At 37.1% G+C, this 20,959-nt stretch overlaps 1 protein-coding gene across 1 annotated transcript in view; it reads right to left on the bottom strand.

The window, feature by feature from the left end:
* Window positions 1-20,959, bottom strand: part of IQUB (IQ motif and ubiquitin domain containing) — a 101,410-nt gene that overhangs the window by 17,982 nt on the left and 62,469 nt on the right. Inside the window, exons 8-9 of the mRNA XM_062195287.1 lie at window positions 20,386-20,556; window positions 18,302-18,478 (exon numbers count right to left, since the gene is read on the bottom strand). Of these exons, the coding sequence (XP_062051271.1) occupies window positions 18,302-18,478; window positions 20,386-20,556 (348 nt within the window). The remainder of the gene's footprint in view (window positions 1-18,301; window positions 18,479-20,385; window positions 20,557-20,959) is intronic.

Genomic DNA, 20,959 nt, shown 5'->3' with positions numbered 1-20,959 from the left:
TTTAGCAAAGAGATGAATATCATGAAAAAGAATAAAACAGAAATCTTAGAAATGTAAGACTCAAGAAATCAGGTAAAATTATAGTTGAAATGCTAAACAGCCTAGATCAAGCAGAATACTACTGAATTTGAAGAGAGGTTTTATGAAAGATCCCAATTAGTAAAAGGATTAATATCCAGAACATATAAGGAACTCCCCATTCTGAGTATAGGATTCTATTTAAACTAAGCTAAAAACTTTGGCCCTTTAATTCCTTGAGGTTGACTAAGTGCATCCTCTTCATCATCTGTTCTCTCCTAGAAAGTTGTGGTCAGCTCGGTGGTATTGTTTCAAGTTCTTTTTCCAATGTGAAATCCAAAAAACTGCAAATGAATCACTCCTTTTTGAAGAAAAAAAATCAGTATTTTAAAAATTCTAGCATATAGCTTAAGATATTAAGAGATATATTTCCTTCAAAATGAAAGTAACAAAAGATAATCCACAGACTTGTCCTAAATACAAGAAAAATATTAAATTTTGTTGCACTTAATGCTTTCACAAAGACATGAGCTAAATATTTGGTATTTCTTTGCAAACAGAAGAGTAATATAATCAAATTAGAACAAAATGAGGAGTATGTTGAATATTATCACTGATTGAAAAAGCTACTGAGCATTCCAAGATGGCAGAATAGTGACAGTGTGGTCTGATTTATGCAGGGTGAAATTAATATTTAAAAAACGAGAGAGAGTACACTCTCAGGATAAAGCTGCAGGAGAGCTATGGTGGGAGATCCTACCAGAGCAATGGAGGTGATCCAGACCCATGCAGAAAGAGCAAAAACACAACAGAAGACCTGCCAACTTGGATCCAGGGAGGAGGACATCTGCCCTAGCAAGCCAGGTGAGAGGAGACTCCACAGGTCCATGGTGCTGCTGATACAATGGGAGGGACAGCTTGTGGAACTGCTTTTGGAGTTGCACACTGAACAGTAGATGACCAATTGCCCAGAGGTGGGGGAAAAAGGATGGCATGTCTCTCTCCCTCCCCCTCTACCTGGCTACAGCAGAGACCTACGGCCAGTTGGGGGAGGGTAGCAAATGCCATTTGTGGACACAGGCGGGGGCAGCTGCTGTGCCAGTTGCATGTATCAGTTGCCCAGCAACTGGGGAGGAAGAAGAGCCACCCTTACAAGGGGAAGTGTCACCTGTGGAACTCTCCATCCCTCCCAGTACAATTAAGAAGGCAATGGGGCTGCAGCAGACAAGTACTTTGTGTGCCTCTAAACCACAGATATAACCAAAGGGGAAAAAAAATTCTATAAATGAGAGTGGCAGAGAGGAGGGTTGCGGGTGGGAGAGAAGTTATTGGGGGGGGGGGGTAGCCATTGTAATCCATAAGCTGTACTTTGGAAATTTATATTCATTAAATAAAAGTTTAAAAAATTCTATAAATGATGACAAATAAAAGCAAAACTTCAAAAAACAAGAAAAAGGAAGATACTATGTGACCCCCAAAGGAACACTACAACCTTTCAATATTAGAATGTGAAGAAGAAGATATTGAAGAAATGCCAGAGACAGAATGTAGGAAACTAATCATTGGATAAATCAGAAGCAATCATAAGCAAATTCACAAACTAAAAAAAATTATATGATATGAATGAAATTTTTTCTCATGAAATTGAGAACTTAAAGAGAAAGCAAGGGGAAATATTGGAAAGGCAGAATTCAATAAATCAAATTTTAAAATGCAGTGGAAAGTCTTAACAATAGAGTGAGGCAGAAGAAGGAATATCCAAGCCAAAAGACAAATGTCTGGAAATTTTACAGTCAGATCAAAAACAAGAAGAATCTTCAGAAATTACTCCAAAGAGCTGTATGCCAACAAACTGGGAAACCCAGAAGAAATGGATAGATTCCTGAACACATACAACCTAACTAAATTGAGTCATGAAGACATAGAAAACCTAAATAGACCCATAACCAAGACAGAAATTGATTCATAAGACCAGCCCAACAAAAAAAGCCCAGGAACGGATGGCTTCACTGCTGAATTCTACCAAATATTTAAAGAAAAACTAACTCAAACAAGCTATTCAAAACAACTGAAAAGGAGGGAATCCTCCCAAATTTTTTCTATGAAGCCAGCATCACCTTAATTTCTAAACCTGAAAATGACACAACAGAAAAAGAAAATTACAGACCAATTTCTCTGATGAACATAGACGCAAAAATCCTCAACAAAATTATGGCCAATTGAATCCAACAAAATATCAGAAAGATCATTTAAACAGACCAAGTGGGATTTATGTCAGGTGTACAGGGATATGTATATCCCAGGTATGCAGGTTCAATATTCACAAATCAATATATGTGGTACATTACATTAACAAATTGAAGAACAGAAACCATATTACCTCAATAGACAGAGAGAAAGCAATTGACAAAATACAACACCATTTCATGATGAAAACTCTTAAGAAAACTGGGTATAGAAGGAACATTCCTCAACACAATCAGGGCAAATTATTGCAAACCCACAGCCAGCATCCTTTTAAATGGGAAAAAGTTGGAAGCATTCACAGTGAGATCTGGAAACAGACAAGAATGCCCACTCTCACGATTGCTATTCAAGTTTTAGCCAGAGCCATTAGGCAAGAAAAAGAAATCAAAGGGATACAAATTGGGAAGGAGGAAGTCAAACTATCCCTACATGCAGATGACATTATTCTACATATAGGGGATCCAAAAGACTCCACCAAGAGACTATTGGAACTTATAAAAGTTTTTGGTAAAGTAGCAGGGTATGAAATCATCACACAAAAATCAACAGCTTTGTATACACAGACAATGACATGGCTAAGAAAGAACTTCTAAAATCAATCCCATTCACAATGACTTCCAAAAAAATCAAATACCTTGAAATAAATTTAACCAAGGATGTCAAAGATCTATACAATGGGAATTATAAAACATTAAAGAAAGAAATAGAAGAAACAAAAAAATGGAATAATCTCCCATACTCATGGACTGGAAGAATCAATATCATCAAATGTCCATGCTACCAAAATCAATTTAAAGATTCAATGTGGTATCAATCAAAATACCAAGAACATTCTTCTCAAATATAGAAAAGATGATTCTGAAATTCATATGGAAACACAGGAGACCCTGAATAGCTAAATCAATCTTATACAACGAAAACAAAGCTGGATGCATAACAATACCAGATCCAAATTTCAAGACATACTACAGGGTAGTCAAAATCAAAAAAGCCTCATACTGATACAAAAAACAGATGGATAGACCACTGGAACAGAATATAAATGCCAGAAATCAATCCAGGTATCTTGAACAGCCCTTGTCTTAACTATTGAGGAAACATTTTTTTTTCCCATACTAACTGTTGAACTCTTTACTCAACAAAGAGATAATCATATTTGTATAAAGTAAATTGAAAATAGATATTAGTAGGGGCCAGTGCCACGGCATAGTGGGTTAAGCCACTGCCTGCAGTGTCAGAATCCCATGTGGAATGTGTCTTCATGTCCAGCTGCTCTACTCCCAATCCAGCTATCTGCTATGGCCTAGGAAAACACCCATGTGGGGACCCAGAGGAAGATCCTGGCTCCTGGCTTCAGATTGCCCCAGCTCCAGCCATTACAGCCATTTGGGGATTGAACCAGTGGATAGAGGATCTCTCTCTCTCTCTGCCTCTGCCTCTCTGTAACTATGCTTTTCAAATAAATAAATGAATGAATCGTTTTTTTAAAAAATAGATCTTAGTAAAAATAAGATTGGGAATCAGAGAGGGAGGAGGAATGGGGGTGAGAGTCTGGGAAGTGGGCATGGTGGAAAGAATAATCATGTTCCTAAAGTTGTAATTATGAAATATATGAGTTTGTAACCATAAAATGTATAGTTCTGCATACATTCCTACGAACTAACTTCTATGAGTACAGTTAAGAACTTCCCATGGGATCCCAAATCCCCTTAAACTAGGTAGTAAAAATAGTATTTTAAGTGTTAAAGTGAGCATATGAATAGGATTAAGTTTAAAGTGATTATATATATATATATATATATATATATATATATATAGCACTAAGTATTAAAGTGATCATATAAAGAGGATTAAGTGTTTGGTAATAATAATAGAATTAAAAAGGAGTTAATGCTCCAATATGGGAAGCAGTCCACACAGCTGACTCATAGAATGACAGTTGCTTTAAGTAGCTCTTTGCCCTCAGAATCAGCCTTTAAGACATTTTGATTTGGCTGAAAAGCCCACGAAAGCTTTTCAGGCTGGAAAGCCAAGACACTGTGGCAAAAATTGACCTACACGCAGGACCTCTGTGGGTGAGACCCCAATGGAAAGAAATGTTCATCAAAGAAGGATTTACTTTTCTCTAAAGGGAGGAGAGAACTTCCACTTTGTTTATGGTCTTGTCTAAATATGGAAGGAGTTTGTGGATTCAAAAGGCTTCAAAAGCCTAGGCAGCTCATATCATGAGCCTCAGGTAATCACTGACATCACACATAAGAGTGTTAATTATTAAATTAACAACAGGAGTCACTGTGTACTAACTTCCCATGCAGGACTTCTGTCCTCAAAGAGTTGTATTATGAAAGTTAATAGTAAAATCTGTTCCCAAATATTTACCTCATTAAGTGGAAGATATCCTTATGTATCATAAGTTATAATTATGTCTAAGTGCTATCATTTTGGGTTCTTCTTCAAAGTTAATTAAGTTTATATATATATATATATATATGTATATACAAACCTAACATATATGTTATATGTAACATATATAATATGTTCTTCAAGGTTAATTAAGTTTATATATGTATATATATATTTATATATATTATAAATTAAACCTCATAGAGGTTTACTTTTATTGAATTAAAAAGTACTTTTTTTCCTTATTGTAAAAATAATCATTCTGGTGTCCTATTTCACAGTGGGGTAACAATAGTTAACAATAACATACTGTATTTTTCTAAATAGCTAGAAGAAAGACTTCTGAATGTTCACACTACAAAGAAATCTTGAATATATGAAGCAATGTATTCAAATTATCCTAATTTAATCATTGAAATCTATACATGTATCGAAATATTATAGTGTACTCCATATATATGTACAATTATTTTGTCAATAAAAACAAATAATCTTTAAAAAAAAGCAAAAGGTACTTAATTTACTTGATTATTTTATGTTAGAAGTGTATGTTCCTTAAATAATAGCACATTAATTTACTTTGAGAAATAAATTCCTTATAAGCATAATTTCCAAATAACTAAAAATTACCTCCTCTTTAACCTAATTCAATTATGATTAATAGAATTCTTTCTAAAATAGTATAATATTCCTTGCCTTATAAATATAACATATATAATATAATTTAAAAATTATTAATGTCAGGACATTTTTATAAGCAAATACTATGATATTGTGCTAATATAATACAGTTCTTTGATTATTGTACAATGTATCTGCCTCTTTCTGCTATCAGCCGTCATTTTCCACTGTTGTAATTTTGCCTGTATATGAAAGCTCTTACATCTTTTAAATTTTTTTATATCCTTTTTGCAGATAAAAAATCAAGTCCCACAGTTTATTACACTTTCTTGTACTCTAGTAGCTTCAAATGTCATCCAAATTGTCAGTACCCTTAAGTCCATTACCAAGTCGACCTCTCCGCAGGAACAGAAATAAACAAAAGAAATGTTTATTTCCCATTACACTAGAAACTCTTCACAGCATGTTCTTTGGGGAATCTGACCTTCCTCTTTGGTGATTCTACAGCACTTTGTTGTAAGCAAATATTCTAAGTATTCTAAATAATTTAAATATCTAAGCAGATATTCTAAGGAGTTCAGAGATTATTTAGCTTGTTTTCTAGGTTACTGAATTAATCCCCCCTACAGTTGCTGTCTGTGTGAGCAACTGCTTAACACTCCCATTAAAATATGTATATCTTATTTCATTACCAATATATTACTTTTATTTAATCTTATTCAATCACAAACATTTTTCAACATTTCCTGTGTGCCTTATAATATGTAAGACACAGAAAACACAAAGATGATACATAGGTATCAATGACATTGTCATTCTAAAGCAGGAGGCAGACTCATAGCAAGTATAACATGAGAAAGCTAGATTGGCTCCTGGCTCCAACTCCATCTCTCTCTCAAATAAAACTTACCTTTAACATAAGAAAGCAGGGTCAGGTGGGCACAGTGGATTAAGCCACTATTTGGCACTTGGGGTGACAACACCCCCTATCAGAGTGCCCAGGGTTAAGTGCTCTGCCTCTGTATCTATTTCTGATCCAGCTTCTTGCTAATGTTTACCATGGGAGGTAGCAGATGATGAACCAAGTACTTAAGTCTGTACCACCCTTGTGGAAGATCAAGAATGAATTCCAGGCCTGGCTTTGACCTGGCCCAGCTCTGGCACTTGCATGTATTTGAAGAGTGAACCAGTGGATAAAAGATCTCTCTCTCTTTCTCTGTCTCTCTCCCACCCTTCTCTGTCACTCTGCCTTTCAAATAAATATACTTAAGTAAAATTTATAAAAAAAAAAAAAACTAGGAATTGAACTGGTCTTTAATTGGATAAATAAAACACTAACTGAAATTAAATAATGGACAAATTTTTTGGACTTTTGTTATATATTTTAATATTCTTTTTGGAATGTAATTTTTTTTAAAAAATCAATTAAAAAGAATATAGAAATTAAGTAACTTATATTCTTCTAAAAGTTTTGACTAAATATTGAAATTTTGTTTTGTTGAAAAAGTCAAAAATGTTTATTCAGCCTTTTAATTAAAAGACCCAAACCATTCACATCCATAGTCAATCAATTGCAGATATTTTTTTTTGACAGGCAGAGTGGACAGTGAGAGAGAGAGACAGAGAGAAAGGTCTTCCTTTGCCATTGGTTCACCCTCCAATGGCCACCGCGGCTGGCGCGCTGCAGCCGGCGCACCGCGCTGATCCGATGGCAGGAGCCAGGTGCTTCTCCTGGTCTCCCACGGGGTGCAGGGCCCAAGCACTTGGGCCATCCTCCACTGCACTCCCGGGCTACAGCAGAGAGCTGGCCTGGAAGAGGGGCAACTGGGACAGAATCCGGTGCCCCGACTGGGACTAGAACCCGGTGTGCCGGCGCCGCAAGGCGGAGAATTAGCCTATTGAGACACGGCGCCGGCGTCAATTGCAGATATTTTTAAAATATTTTAATTGTGTTTACACTAAACATGTGCAAACTTTTCTTATCATTATTAATTGAAAAAATATAGTATAGAAATAATTTGCTATTTGTATAGCATTTACATTGTATTAGGTAAGGTAAGCAATCTACAGATGATTTAAAGTATATGGGAAAATGTGTATAGGTTACATGTAATACTACAGCATGTATATAAGGAACTTGTTATATCTGAGAGGGGTTCTAGAAACCAATTCCTTGCGGATACCAATGGATGATTGTATAACCCTAAAACTAATAATTGAAATAAAACACTATTTATAATCCTTTCGTATCAGTTTCCCTCCTCCTGCCCCTAAATTTACTTCCTGTGTTTTAGACGGTTCTGCAACAATAAAAGGCAAGGAAGCACTTATCTTGGTGGCCAAGAACAAAATCTCCACAGATACTGAGCATCCAGGAGTTGGAGAACATTAATTCAAATACATGTTAAATTTGTAGTTCTCTCAAATTATCTCTACAGATATGTTCAGTAATAATTACAGCCATGTGATAGGTATTATAAAGAACACAGACACAGGATCCAAGGTGGCTGGATAGAGTGTAGCCATGCTGGGATATCAAAAAAATACAGAAAGGACCACGTTTCCATGAGTCTGACAGAAATTTTTACTGGAGAAAAGACAAAACAGCAAAGACTCTGTGGGACAAGAAGGGGGAGAACAGAAACACTGCTACATTTGGCACCCTGTGCAGCCAACTGCCAGCTTTGAGCCGCCATCTTATCAAGTCAAGGTAGGAAGAAATTGCTGCATACCCTGCCGCCCACAAACTTAGCTGAGAGAAAATTCTATAGTCACTCACTGACTTTTACTCCAGCCTGGGGAGCTGCAAGGGGTCTCAACAACTGCTAAGTTCTGAGAAAGAGAGCCACATTATCTTCCTCCACTCCCTAAGCTACAAAAAGTGTTAGACTAGGCTGTGAAAATCATACAGCAGACTTCTGATCCCCTAATACTAGAAGGAATAGAAGTCAGAGTCAGTACAACTTGTGGAGATCCCCTGCATCTTGCAATTGTGAGAGTTTGGGACCATTAGCCCCAGAGCTACACCCACTGACTTTATGTGAGCCATGTGGTTCCCCTAAGCTTCTAGAGGCTGGCAGCAATAGCCCATAAAAACCTGGTTCCCATTATGGGTGATCTGGGTAATGATCTCACTGTACCCTGAAACACCAGGACTGTAACACTTAGTTCTAATTTCCTCAGTCCCATTGGAATATACCTGGTGGAACTAGGAAAGAACCAACCTAACTGCATTCTACCTCTTTTGAGTCTTATCTCTCAGAGCAAAATCTCCTAAATACCTTATAGTCATCCTATAGGGCTATAGCAGGGGTTCAGTTCATATCCCCTAGTCACAAACCCAGGGATGTTGATGTTATAAATCACTGTACCAGTTGGGCTTTCTAAGAAAGACCTAAAATAAGGCCCACCCACATCACACATCCTAGAGCCACAGTAATTGGTGTCACAAACCCTAGCATCATTCATGTTTGCCTGTGGATCTAGGGGACAGTTATTTTTATCTCCCTCAGTCACCAAGGAGACTGACATTAAACTCTCTGTGGACTGAAGATACACACCCCAGGAAACCCACATTCATCTCAAAGCCACACTTCCATCTCTATGAACTGTAGCAGCCTAGACCACTGTGTCACTTATAGATACAACTGACGTTGATTAAAACAAAGGAAATCACCAGGGATGACACCCCTGGGCTCACCTAGAACCAAAGCCAAAACAATAAGCCAAGTGATACCAGCATTCCTGCTAAACCATAAACTCTTTTCCAATATAACTTACTAAATAAAGAAGGGACAATTACACCAGAGACATAGATATCAATTTAGGGACAGAGGAGACATGAAGAAGAAGGTAGCATGACTCTAACAAAAGAAATAATAGTCCTCAAGAATTACATCCTGAACTGATGGAAATCTATTAAATGGCAGAAATAGAATTCAAATATTGATTGTAAGGTAACAAAATGAGATGCAAGAGAATACAGACAGATTAAAGAAAGGAGGAAATTTATAAAAGAAATGAGGAAATCAATGAGTGACATGAAAATACTACTAAGGAGACAGAACTCAGTAAGAAGAACCAAATAATTTTTAAAAAAGACTCTCACCAAAAGTAAAGTCCTAATTAAATTATATTAAGCCAATTAGGAGAAAAGAAGAACCAAATAGAAATTTTGAAGATTAAATTTCCAACAGTGAAATAAACAAATACAATTGAGAGATTCAACTCAGCAGAATAAACTAAGTGGCAGAAATACTTTCTGATTTCAAGGACAAGACTTTTCAAAAAACCCTCCCAGGCAACAAAGAAAAAAATAAATTTAAGAAAATAAGGAAAGTCTATGCAAAATATGGGATACCTTTAAATGCTCATTTATTTGTATAGTTATTCCTGAAGTAGAAGAGAAGGAAAATGCATTGAGAAGAGGATAAATGAAATTATACTTCAAAATTTCCCAGGTTTTGAAAAAGACATGCACATCCTGATATAAGAAACTCAAAGAATTCCCAAGTAGATCTGCTCCAAGACATATTGTAGTCAAACTGTCAAAAGTTAAGGAAAGGAGAAAATCCTAAAATGGTAAGAGAAAAGTATCAAGTTACATTTAAAGGAAAACCAATTAGACTAACAGCAGACTTCTTAGTGGAAACCCTACAACAAGCCATAAAAGAGTGAGATGATATATTCAAGGTCTTAAAAAATAATAATGGCCAGCGCCATGGCTTAACAGGCTAATCCTCCGCCTTGCGGCGCCAGCACACCGGGTACTAGTCCCGGTCGGGGCGCCGGATTCTATCCCAGTTGCCCCTCTTCCAGGCCAGCTCTCTGCTATGGCCCAGGAAGGCAGTGGAGGATGGCCAAAGTCGTTGGGCCCTGTACCTGCATGGGAGACCAGGGGAAGAACCTGGCTCCTGGCTTCAGATCAGCGAGATGCGCCAGTCGCAGCGGCCATTGGAGGGTGAACCAGCGGCAAAAAGGAAGACCTTTCTCTCTGTCTCTCTCTCTCACTATCCACTCTGCCTGTCAAAAAAAATAAATAAATAAAAAATAAAATAATAATAATAATAATAGGCCAGCGCCGTGGCTCAATAGGCTAATCCTCTACCTAGCAGCGCCGGCACACCGGGTTCTAGTCCCGGTCGGGGTGCTGGATCCTGTCCCGGTTGGCCCTCTTCCAGGCCAGCTCTCTGCTGTGGCCCAGGAGTGCAGTGGAGGATGGCCTAAGTCCTTGGGCCCTGCACCCCATGGGAGACCAGGAGAAGAACCTGGCTCCTGGCTTTGGATCAGCACGGTGCGCTGGCCGCAGCGCACCAGGTGCGGCAGCCATTGGAGGGTGAACCAACGGCAAAGGAAGACCTTTCTCTCTGTCTCTCTCTCTCTCTCTCACTGTCCACTCTGCCTGTCAAAAAATAAAATAAAAAAAAATAAATAAAGTTGGGGTCAGCAGGTTATGCCACTGTCTGCAATGCCGGCATCCCATGTAGGTGCTGCTTCAAGTCCTAGCTACTCTGCTTTCAATCCAACTTCCTGCTAATGGCCTGGGAAAAGAAGCAAAGAATGGCCCAAGTGTTTGGGCCTATGCCACCCATTTGGGAGACCCAGAGGTAGGACCTGGCTTCTGGCTTTGGCCTGGCCCAGCCCTAGCCATGGGGAGTGAATCAGAGGACTGAAGATCTCTCTGATATCTCTCTCTCCCTTTCTTAGCTTTCACTCTCTCTGTGTAACTCTTTAAAATAAATAAATAAATCTTTAAAAAAAGAAAGAAAAAAACTTCCAGGGCTGGCACTGTAGCAAACTGGTTAAATCTGCTGCCTGCAAATCCAGCATATCATACAGGTGCTGGTCCCGAAACCTAGCTGCTCCATTTTTAATTGAGCTTCCTTCTAATTGTCTGGGAAAAACAGCTAAAGATTACCCAAGTGTTTAGGCATCTGCCATCCATGTGAGAGACCTGGAGGAAACACCTGGCTCTTGCCTTCAGCCTGGCCCAGCCCTGGTTGTTGTGGCTATCAAGAGAGTGAATCAGCAGATGACCTCTCTGTTTCTCCCTCCCACTCTATAACTCTGACTTTCAAATAAATAAATCTTTCAAAAAATAGAAATAAAATAAAAAATGTAAAAAGTAAAATATAAAAATCTTCCAACGCAAGAACATGATAACCCACAAAGCTATCCTTCAAAAGTAAAATAAGGTATTTTCCAGACAAGTTAAAACTAACAGAATTTACCACTACCAGACCAGCCTTACAAGAAATTCTGAAGGGAGTTCTGCATTGAGAAGAAATATCATGAAACACATGACACCACCAAATTCATCAACTGAAAAGTTATAATGAATAATCAACAAAATGAAAGGTGTTATTTCTTATCCATCAATACTGTTCTTGAATGTAAACAGGTTAAATTCTCCAGCCAAAAGACTTAGGTCTTTTGACTTAAATCTTAAAGACCCACTTTATGCTGCCTAAAAGAAAGACACACATCGACTGAAAGTGAAGGGATCCAAAAAGATATATCAGGCAAATGGACACTAAAAATTAGCAGCAATATCTAACCTCATAACAAATAAAACAGACTTTAAAACAAAAACTGTAGGGGCTGGCACTATGGTACAGCTTGTTCAGGTGCTTCCTGCAGTGCTGGCATCCCATATGGGCAACAACTTGGGTCCTAGCTGTACCTCTTCTGATCCAGCTCCCTTCTAAGGTGCCTTGAGAGGCAGCAGAAGATGGCCCAAGTCCTGGGGCACCTGCAACCTCATGGGAGACCCAAATGAAGTTCTTGGCTCCTGGTTTTATATTGGCTCAGCTCTAGCCGTTGCAGCCATTTGGGGAGTGGACCAGTGGATGGAGGATCTCTCTCTCCATCTCTTTCTCTAACTCTTCCTTTCAAATAAACAAATAAATACTTTTAAAAATTGCAAAAAGAGACAGGAAATGATATTACATTTTGACAAAATGATATTACATTTTGACAAAATGTTTGATTCAATAAGAAGTTGGAAGAACCATAAATATATAAGCACACAACACAAGACTAAGCAGATATGTACAGAAAATACTATTAGACTTATTAGACTATTAGGGAAAGATAGACTCCAATACAATAATAGTGGGCCACTTCAAAATCTCCCTCATCAATGGACACATCATCCAGACAGAAAATCAATAAATATACATTGGAGTAGAAACATACTATCAAGCAAACGGACCTAACAGACACTTACAGGACAATTCATCCAACAGCTACAGAAAACACATTCTTCTCATCAGTGCGTGAAATATTTTCTAAAACGCAGAACATATATTAGGCCACAAATCAAGTCTTAGTAAATTTATAAAGACTGAAATCATAACATGTATCTTCTCAGAACACAAAAGAATAAAACTAGAAATTAACAAGAACAATAGAATATTCATAAACACATGGAAGTTAGACACATGCTGCTGAATGATAAATGGGTCATAGAAGAATTAAGAATGAAATTAAAAACTTACTTGAAATAAATGAAAATGAAAACACAACACATCAAAATCTGTGAGGTACAGCAAAAGAAGTATTGAGGGACGTTTGTAGTATTAAGTATTTATATTTAAAAAAAAAAGAAATGTCTGAAATAAAATATCTAAAGATACATTTCATCGACTTAGAAAAACAATAACAAACCAAACCCCAAATCAGCAGAAGGCAAAATTTAACAAGGATCAGAGCATAAATAAATGAAATTGAAACTAAAAACAAACAAACAAAAATGTTCAATCAAAAGAAAAGCTGGTATTTGTGAAGATAAACAATATAGATTAACCACAAGACAAAATGACAAAGAAAAAAAGAGAAAAAACTCAAATACAATTAGAGATGAAAAACTAGACATAACAATGGACATCACTAAAATACAAATGATCATAAGAAACTACTATGAAAAACTACATGCTGGGCCGGAGCCGTGGCTCAACAGGCTAATCCTCCACCTAGCGACGCTGGCACACCAGGTTCTAGTCCCGGTCAGGACACCGGATTCTGTCCCGGTTACCCCTCTTCCAGGCCAGCTCTCTGCTATGGCCCGGGAGTGCAGTGGAGGATGGCCCAAGTCCTTGGGCCCTGCACCCCATGGGAGACCAGGAGAAGCACCTGGCTCCTGCCATCTGATCAGCGCGGTGCGCTGGCCGCAGCGCACCAGGTGCAGTGGCCATTGGAGGGTGAACCAACGGCAAAGGAAGACCTTTCTCTCTGTCTCTCTCTCTCACTGTCCACTCTGCCTGTCAAAAATAAATAAATAAAAAATAAAAAACTACATGCTAACAAACTTGAAAGCCTTGAGGAAATGGATAAGCTTCTGATTACATAAAACCTATCAAGATTAAATCAAGAAAACTATAGACCATATAAAACAGACCCATAAGCAATGAGATTGAAACAGTATTCAAAAATTTTCCATCAAAAACATCAAAAAATCCAAGATCTCATGGCTTACTACTGAATTATATGAAACATTTAAAGAGCAACTAATTCCAATACTTTTCAAACTATTCCAAACTAATGAACAGGATGAAACTCTGCCAAGCTCTTTTTATGAGGCCTGCATCACTATGACAACAAAAGCAAATAAAGATACAATATAAAAATAAAACTACAGAGGGCTAACGCTGAGGCATAGCAGGTAAAGCCTCCACCTGCAGTGCCAGCCTACCTATGGGCACCAGTTCGAGTCCCGGCTGCTCCACTTCCAGTCCAGCTCTCTGCTATGGCATGGAAAAGCAGCATAAGATGGCCCAAGTGCTTGGGTCCCTGCACCAGTCTGAGAGACTGGGAAGAAGCTCCTGGCTCCTGGCTTTGGATTAGTGTAGCTCTGGTCATTGTGGCCATTTGGGGAGTAAATCAGTTGATAGAAAACTTCTCTCTCTCTGCCTCTGTCTCTATGCAGCTCTTTCAAGTAAAATAAATATTTTTTTATAAAAAGAACTACAGACTTTATATTCTTAAGGAACATAGATGCAAAGAATCTCAACAAAATATTAGCAAATAGAATCCAAAGACACATCAAAAAGATCATACACCATGACCAAGTGGGATTTATTTAAGAAATACAATGGTGGTTCAACATTTGCAAATCAATAAATGTCATAAATCACATCAACAGAATGAGGAACAAAAGCCATATGGTCATCTCAAAAGACGCAGAGAAAACATTTTATAAGATTCAATACCCTTTCATGATAAAAACAATTCACAAATTAGATATAGAGGAACATGTCTCAAAAATAGAAAGGCTATACATGACAAAACAATAGTCAATATCTTTCTCAATGGGGAAAAGCTGAAATAATTTCTCCAAATATATGGAACAAGACAAGGATGTCCGTTTTCACCACTCCTAGTCAATACACTACAGGAAGTTTTAGCAAGAACAATTAGCGCAGAGAAAGAAATAAAGGACATCAAAATTAGAAAACTGGAAATCAAAATACCCATGATTGCAGATGGCAAGATGTTGTTTATGAAAAACCTAAACATCCACCACCAAAAAGCTGTTAGAATTAATAAACTAATTCAGTAAAGTTGCATGCTACAAAATAAACACACAAAAAACAGGAGCCCTTTTGATTAAGTCACTGAAAGAGAAACCAAGAAGGAAATACCATTCATAACAGCCACAAAAAAGTCAAATATTTAACAATAAATTTAACCAATAAAGTGAAAGATCTCTACAAGGAAAATTATCAAACACTGATGAAAGAAATCATAAAGGACACAAGAAAGTAGAAAGATATTCCTTGATCATGGATTGGAAGAATCAATAACATTAACACATCTATACTAACACAACAATCTATAGGTTCAATGTACCCCTTATCAAAATATTAATGACATTCCTTACAGGATTAGAAAAAGTAACCGTAAAATTTATATAGAATCACATAAGAGCAAGAATAGCCAAAATAATCCTAAAGGGGAAAAATCAAGCTGGAGGCTACAAAGCTATATTAATTAAAACAGCATGGTACTGGCATAAACATCAACACATAGATCAAGGGAACAGAATAGAAAGCCCAGAAATTAATCCACATACATACAGCCAATTGATTTTTGATAAAACTGGTCAGACCAAACAGTGGAGTAAGGATAATCTCTTCAACAAATGATGCTGTCAAAACTGAATGTATATATGTAGAATGAAATTAGATTCATTCCTTTCATCATATACAAAGATTAATTCAAAATGGATCAAAGACCTATATTTAAGACCTGAGACTATGAAGCTGCTGTAACAAAACGTAAGGAAAAGACTTCTACACATTGGAATTGTGGATGACTTCTTGCACAAGACCTACAAAGCATAGGCAACAAAAGAAAAACTAAAAAAATGAATTATATCAAGCTCAGAAACTTTAGCACAGCAAAAGTAACAATCAGTAGAGTTATTGACATCCAATAGAATGGAAAAAAATATTTGTGGGCTACCTATTCAACGAAGGATTGATAAACAATATATTAGCAACATTCCTGGAGAACAGACAGTCTCTTCAACAAATAGTGTTGAGAAAATCCGATCTATGACTGAAAAAGTATGAAATAAGACCCTTAGCATTCCTTTTAGAAAAATCAACTCACAGTAGCTAAGGATTCAAATCTATATTTCAGTATCATCAAATTACTAGAGGAAAACATTGGTGAGACTCTGTGAGACAATGGTATAGCCAAAGACTTCTTGGAAAAGATTTTAAAAGCACGAGCAATAAAAGCAAAAATAGACAAATGAAATTACATTAAGCTATGAAGCTTCTGCATAGCAAAGGAAGCACTCAATAAAGTGAAGAGGTAACTGACAGAATGGGAGAGTGTATTAGCAAACTACAGAAAATAAGGATTAATATCCAGGGTCTATAAAGAGCTCAAGAAACTCAACAACAAAACATACAATACAATTAAGTAATGGACAAAGGACATGAATGGGTGTTTTTCAAAGGATGAAATTTAAGTGGTCAACAGATATATGAAAAAATGTTCAGAATCTATAGCCAAATGAGAAATGCAAATCAAAACCACAATGAGGTTTCCCCTCACCCCAGTTAAAATGACTGTCATCCAAAAATCAAAAAAACAATGAATGTTGGCAAGGATGTAGAGGAAAAGGTATCCTAACACACTGACAGTGGAAATATAAACTAGTACAACCCATTACAGACAGTATGGGGATTCCTCAGAAATCTAAAAATAGATCTGCTATATGACCCAGCCTTCCCACTTCTGAGAATTTACCCAAACAAACCTAAATCAGCACATGAAAGAGTTAATTATTTCTGCTCAATTCACAATAGCTAATTGATGGAATCATCAGTTGATGATTGAGAGAGAGAGAAAGAGAGAAAGGTCTTCCTTTTGCCGTTGGTTCACCCTCCAATGGCCGCCGCGGCTGGCGCACTGTGGCCGGCGCACTGCGCTGATCCGATGGCAGGAGCCAGGTGCTTCTCCTGGTCTCCCATGGGGTGCAGGGCCCAAGAACTTGGGTCATCCTCCACTGCACTCCCGGGCCACAGCAGAGAGCTTGCCTGGAAGAGGGGCAACCGGGACAGAATCTGGTGCCCCAACCGGGACTAGAACCCGGTGTGTGATTGTTGTTTTTAGCACTTGGCTCAATAGGCTAATCCTCTGCCTGTGGCGCTGGCACGCTGGGTTCTAGTCCAGGTTGGGGCACCAGATTCTGTCCCAGTTGCTCCTCTTCCAGTCCAGCTCTCTACTGTGGCCCGGGAGTGCAGTGGAGGATGGCCCAGGTCCTTGGGCCATGCACCTGCATGGGAGACCAGGAGAAGCACCTGTCTCATGGCTTCAGATCAGCACAGTGCGCCAGCCACAGCACACCAGCTGCAGCAACCATTGTGGGGTGAACCAACGGAAAAGAAAGACCTTTCTCTCTTTCTCACTCTCTCTCACTGTCTAACTCTGCCTGTCAAAAAAAAAATAGCTAACAATTAAAAGGGAAATTTTTAAAAATACATTTTAAATTAAATACTCAAAAACATAAAAGCAACCAATGCAGTTAAAAATTGGGCAAAGACCCTCAACAGACCATACTCAAAGGGTGCAATACAAATGGCCAACAAATATATGAAAAAATGCTCAAATTACTAGCCATCAGGGAAAGCCAAATCAAAGGAACAATAAAATATTACTTCACTTTTGTCAGAATAGCTAAAATCCAAAAGACAGTGATCAACAAATGCTGGTGAAGATGGATGATGTGGAGAAAAGGAAACTCTTATACACTATTGAGGTATACAAATTAGTGTAGCCACTGTGGAAAACAGTATGGAGATTTCTTTAAAAACTAGAAATAGACTTCACATATGAGCCCACAATCTCGCTATAGGGTATATACCCAAAAGACATTAATTCATTGTATCAAAGAGATACTTGCATCACCATGTTTATAGCAGCACTATTCACAGTAGCCAAAACATAGATTATATGTTCATTAATTATATGTATAATTATATTATACATTCAATGTATTCTATATTTATAGATTTATAATTTATTTATAATGTGTTTGCCAAAGTAAAAAATCCAACAAATTAGAAGGTAGGATTTCAGCTAGGAATAGTTTTACTACCTCAGAGCCCCCATTAAGAAGACATGAAGTCTGAGTTTAAAAATGAGGAGGAGTTTGGCAAGATGAGCTAGAGGATGGCATTCCAGGCATAAGCAACTGTGTGTGCAAAAGCATGCAGGTGTGAAAGATCACAATACATTCAATGTAATGCAATACTAAGTTGAAAGTTGGTTCAAAAATTAGGCAAGAATTTAAGGCTAGAAATGCAGACATAGAAGTTAAAATAGTAAGCTTAATTTATTAATATAAAGATGAAAATCACTTAAAGAAAATCTCACCAATAAGATGGTCTTCCATATGATTTCCAAATAAAGCAGTAGGCAAAATTTGAATATCCTTCAATTTGCTATATTACATCCTAAACTTTAAAAAAGGAATGCAGAGACTAAAGTGGAGTACCTTAAGGTGTCTTGCAACTTCAGGATTAAACAGAGGTGTTTTGATATAATGAAAAAAGAGTGTTGCAATTCTTTTTCTGAGCCCTTCAAGGTTATGAGGTTTGACTCCTCTCATCATAAGGTCAACTTCTCTGTCAATCAATTCTAGGATTTCCTGGGTCAGTTTACATGCATGTTCCTATACAAAATACAAAAATATCAGTACAAAATTTTAAAAACCACTGAGTTTGTTTTCAAAATTTATATCCAGCAAACTAATTCCACATTCCAGAAGAAATAAAATATTACTGACAAGAGTATGAACTGATACAACTAATTTTTTAAAAAATGGCATTATCTAATAATAAAATTTGAAGAGCTGCGTAATCTATGACTCAAAAATTCTATTTTTAAGTGCTTCAGAGAAATATGCATATAGATCTATTGTTCACTGTAGCTAAAAGTTAGAACCAAATATCCCAATGTAAATGCTTAATAAAATTATAGCTTAATCATACAATGGAGCATTACATAATATATGGAAATGGATGCACTGTCATTATCAATAATAACAAGCTCAAATCTTCTACGTTAATTTTGAGTACAATAAACAAGGCACAAAATAATACATAGGTTCTAATTTCATTATAATATATAATTTCATTCTCTTTGTATTTCTGCCTAAAAAAATGTACACATTGCTTTATTGAACTAAGTATTAATCTTATGCTCTATATTTGCACCCATTGAATAAATGTATATTTATATTTAGAATACTCATACTCTATATTCATAATGTACCACAATATGTTTTTGAGAATTCTTAGGTAAATATTAATATATCAATCATAACCATCCCCAAATTATTTTTAAAATTTATTTATTTATCTATTTGCATGCATTTCATAAATTCAACTTTAGGGACATAGTAATTATTCCCACTGTACATGCTCTCCCATTCCTCTTCCTCCTCTCTCTCATATTCCCAGTCTTATTTTTACTAAGATGTATTTTCAATTAATTTTATACACAGAAGATTATTCTAGGTAAAGAGTTCAACATTTCATGTGAGAAAGAAAAAGAAAATGAAAAAAAAATTGTTCTTCAACAGTCCAGACAAGGGCTTTTCAAAGTTATTGCATCTCAAAGTTAATTTCACTTTTTTTAGCATTATTTATTTGAGAAACTTAATTTTCTTTAAAGAAGAACCCAAGAATGATACATCTTTTGCAAACACTCAGACATAAATATAACTTTTGAGACATAAGACTATCCTCCGCTTAATACACCAAAATGAAGTAAATCTTTGAGAACAAGTTTTACTATTAACTCTCATAATACAAGTCTTTGAGGACAGAGATCCTGCATGGGAAGTTAATGCACAGTGACTCCTGTTGTTAATTTAACAATTAACACTCTTATGTATGATGTCAGTGATTATCCGAGGCACTTGACATGAGCTGCCTAGGCTATGGAAGCCTTTTTTTTTTTTTTGACAGGCAGAGTGGACAGTGAGAGAGAGAGAGACAGAGAGAAAGGTCTTCCTCTGCCGTTGGTTCACCCTCCAATGGCTGCCGCGGCCGGCGCACTGCAGCCAGCGCACCGCGCTGATCCGATGGCAGGAGCCAGGGGTTTATCCTGGTCTCCCATGGGGTGCAGGGCCCAAGCACTTGGGCCATCCTCCACTGCCTTCCCGGGCCATAGCAGAGAGCTGGCCTGGAAGAGGGGCAACCGGGACAGAATCCAGCGCCCCGACCGGGACTAGAACCTGGTGTGCCGGCGCCACAAGGCAGAGGATTAGCCTAGTGAGCCGCGGCGCCGGCCATATGGAAGCCTTTTGAATCCACAAACTCCTCCAATATTTTGACAAGACCATAAGCAAAGTGCAAGTTCTCTCCTCCCTTCACAGAAAAGTGCATCCTTCTTTCCCATCCCCAAATTATACCTAAACAATATATTTGTTGATAAAATAATAAAATTTCATATACAAATATTAATAATCTTTATAATTATTTAATGCAAAAATAATTTGCTTCTTTTAGTATTCAACTTTTGATTGATTGATCGTGACCCCCACACCCTGAAGCTAACAGAAAGTTAACATACCTTCACAGTGTGCTTAAGTGTTAGGAGTACATCCAGCCTCTCATCTTGAGAGAGATTTTTCAGCAATATGCATTTGTAGATGTTTTGAAGTTCTCTGGCTCTGATAGTGAACTGTGTATCCATCTTGATTATGTAGCCATTAGGTGTTCTCCATGTCTTTGGAGCTGAACACTTAAAAATAATATTATACTTACAACTATCAGTTAATTAAAGGCTAAAACTAACCATTCTTTCCTTCTACTAAAAGTTTAATATCATTTATGAATAAAAGTATCATTAAAACTTAAGAAAATGAATTGAAGAATTTATAAACCAGGCAAAAGTGAAAGTTTTTTAAAGATAGTAAAGAGCTTGAGTCTGAAGAAATGAAAACATTTCTACAGGAATTAGGATTTGCTACTAATTGTACTAACTAGTATGTTGAATGGCTTGATAAGTATATAAAATTATTCATTAACCACATGGGGGAGTAGAGGAGCATGCTATTTAGAATGTTACCAAAAAAAATATGCTTGGTTCAATTATATTGGTTGTGTAAGTGTGTCTTCATCACGCCTTTCCAATTGAAGACAAC

The sequence above is a fragment of the Lepus europaeus genome, chromosome 1, assembly GCF_033115175.1.
Source record: "Lepus europaeus isolate LE1 chromosome 1, mLepTim1.pri, whole genome shotgun sequence".
Classification (NCBI taxonomy): Eukaryota; Metazoa; Chordata; class Mammalia; order Lagomorpha; family Leporidae; genus Lepus; species Lepus europaeus.
Note: the sequence above shows the minus strand (reverse complement) of the source record. Positions and strands in the feature narration are given on the sequence as shown.